The 3,215-nt window shown below is 40.8% G+C and overlaps 1 protein-coding gene across 2 annotated transcripts; it reads right to left on the minus strand.

Annotated features, from left to right (window-relative positions):
- Nucleotides 1–288: 288 nt before the first annotated feature.
- SARC_08679 lies at nt 289–2,810 on the minus strand (the record flags this gene model as incomplete). 2 transcript variants are annotated; one of them, XM_014297329.1, is made up of 4 exons in its annotated part: nt 289–483; nt 1,081–1,150; nt 1,540–1,790; nt 2,685–2,810. In XM_014297329.1, coding segments are annotated over 4 exons (642 nt in total), but the record flags the coding sequence as incomplete, so codon positions are not given. The 2 variants fall into 2 exon arrangements, with proteins under 2 accessions (XP_014152804.1, XP_014152805.1); XM_014297330.1 differs by having other exon boundaries at nt 289–492.
- Nucleotides 2,811–3,215: the final 405 nt, after the last annotated feature.

A 3,215-nucleotide genomic window follows, 5' to 3' on the forward strand; every position in this document is an offset into this window, starting at 1 on the left:
TATATAAATATAGATATAGATAGATAGTTAGACAGATAGATAGACAAATAAATAGATATAGATGTAGATATATAGATATAGATATAAATATATATAGATATAAATAGATATAAATAGATATATATATATAAGCCCTCTGAGCGCATGCACCCACCTCCTGAACTGGCCCACGCGCAGCCGTGACTGGCTAGCCTGGTTATTGGTTCGTGGTGTGTGTGATGAATGTGTCCTTGGCCGTGTTGTAGCTAAAGGACTTCTGGGAATAGGAATATGTGCACGTGGCGACACAGGTGTGCTGTTTTTCGCATCTCCGTCTGCGCCAATCAGATGCTCTGAATCTTCTTCGTCGTCACTCTCCCGTGCTGCGCTGAGCTCAGCGAGAGTGACTGTCTGCCTTCGGCTGAAACGAGTTGAATCTACGTCCGAATCACCGTTGCTAAGGTTACTACTAATGGATCCGTTCCGACGTGATCTTTCTGGTGCCTGCTGTTGCTAAAAGCAGTAGATGTTTGTTTAAAGATGGGGTGAAATATACAGAATCAATATAACGAGCATCACGCTAACGGTAAAATACACAATATACTATGGTACATTATAAACCCCCTCGACAGCTTATTATGACGGCTGTATAGCGCGTGTGTAAGAATACGAGGGAGAAGGAAGACCTTGATCGAACTAAAGCACTTCCAATTGGCTGATAGACAACTATGCGACATCTCAAAGCACAAATGTAACACACTGATCTATATATATATATAAATATATATATAAATATAAATATAAATATAAATAGAAGTATAGTTATATATATATATATATATACAATAAAATAATATGGTAATACAATAAAATTATATATATCTAACACTGGACATATAGTTGCCGGGATCGTCAAACGCTCAATTCCAGTAGTAGACCACGAACACATCACCGCCGAATGTCCACCAGCGCACTGCTGCCGATGTCAGGTGAACTGTATGCATGTGTTCACCATCCTTCACACAACGCACGTACGCTGCAGTGCAACCCTACGACCCTACTAACATACACTGACTTGTGCCTTGAGAAATACAAACTTACATTGCTCTGTGACTTGAGCTGGTCGATGGCATTATGAGCGATGACAGACATTTTCTTCGGAACCTTTTTACTGTGCGTGTGGTGACAATATTAATTTGGAGTTATTGATTATAAGTCAGGCAAAATTCACAACTCCTCCGAATAACAATTTTTGCACAACACTCAGGTGACTTCCGCAATTGCATGAGATTGACACCGTTGACACGTTGGCATGAGATTGACACGTGCACTGCGCATATATATGTTCAGATAGGCACTTCAAACTCCATGACTTATACGCACATCAAATGTACTGAGTACATCCAATGAGAGAGTCAGAGACATTGTCAATCAGCCACTATGCGGACAGAGCAGCAACCAAAGGTGTGAGAAACCTTAGTAGACGAAAAAAGCCTTGTCTGTGATATTTGAAGAATCATACCATACGGACAAGGCCAGGTTGTGGCTGGTGCACTTTACCTTAGTGTCCTGAAGAAGCCTTTGCTGAAGCTGCCCTGGCTGTCAACCGTCGCTATGCTTGTTCGGTCGTCTGGCATGAGGTCCACTGTGCTCTCCTCCACCCCACTGCCATTGGCGGAGGTGTCGTGTACACTCCGCCTGCTGAGTATGCTGAGTCTTCCTTGCATGCTGCGTCGGTTGTGTGTGTTGAGTTGCGCTGAGATGTGCGGTGCGACGGCTTCGGGGCGACCTACTTTGGACTTAGTCGACAACTGCAGTGGCAATTCAGGCGACACAGGTTTTAGAGTTCTTAGGGTTTGGAATTGGAGTTTTAGAGTCACAGTCAAGGGTTATGGGATTGGTTTAGGGTTTGGATTTTAGGGGTTCAGTTTGAGAGTAGTGACTGTAGAGCCACGCGGATAGGGATGGTCACGTGTGTGCGCGTCACAGCAATGTTCTTCTTTAAGACATCATCCAAATAAACGGAAATGTGCTCTCCTGGATACGCATACACATGTCAGGGTGGGTATAGGAGGAAATGTATGCATGTGAGTGTAACTGAAGCGCATACACAGGACAGGGTATAGGAGGAAATGTATGCATGCGAGTGTAATTGTAAGTGGGAGCAGGTACATCTATTAAGGATTGTGTACAAATACATCAATTGATAATGGAGTGCAAGGTACAACAATTTAAAATTGAGTGTAGATACATCATTAACGAATTGGGTGCAGGTACATCAATTAAATTAGGGGAAGGCACATGAATTAAGAGTTGGGTGCAGGTACACTAATTAAGAATTGGGTGCCGGTACATCAAATGAGAATTGGGTGCGGGTTCATTAAATAAATAATTAGATGCAAGTACATCAATAAAGAAATGGGTGCAGGTACATCAATTAAAAATTGGGTGCAGGTGCATAAAATCCATAATTGGGTGCAGGCACATCAATCGCCCATAAAAAAGCTGCAGTTGCCGGAATATATCACAAGTCTTCTGAGTTCCACTCATCTCTTAATATAATAATATAATAGTAATATTGCCTGAGGATCCATCCCAACAGTATAAATCCTACACAGTAGAACCCATTCCAAACTAAAACATGTAACTTCTGATGAATTGGTAGATGCATGCGTATATGGCTAAAGTGTCGTGTGTGCACATACCTTGTCGTAGTCGGGTAGTTTGTCTGTGGGTGGTTCCATAATTCTGATGTTGGTGAGACTGTCTGAGGGAGGGCATAGGTCACTGACTACAAAGGGCAGTGTCAACATCTTCTGCGCGCGCATCATCGTCCCAATGGAAAAGTCCATCAGAATGCGATAACTAATCTGCAAGAAAAAAACAGCCAATGATTAACACTCAGTTGAGAAGTAAACAGCCATTGGTCGACATTCAGTTGATAAGACAAGCAATTGAGTAATTATATACATACACCCACACACACCCACACACACACACATACACCCACACACACAAACACACACATACATACACCCACACACACAAACTCACACACACACACACATATATATATAAATATACATATTTAAAATAATGTATATATACATACAAAGATATAGATTTAGAAAAATATATAGGAATATATAAGTACAAGAATATACAAGCATATAAGAATATATAAGAATATATATATATATACACTTATATATAATATAAAAGTATATATATATATG

This window comes from Sphaeroforma arctica (genome assembly GCF_001186125.1).
Source record: "Sphaeroforma arctica JP610 unplaced genomic scaffold supercont1.803, whole genome shotgun sequence".
Classification (NCBI taxonomy): Eukaryota; class Ichthyosporea; order Ichthyophonida; genus Sphaeroforma; species Sphaeroforma arctica.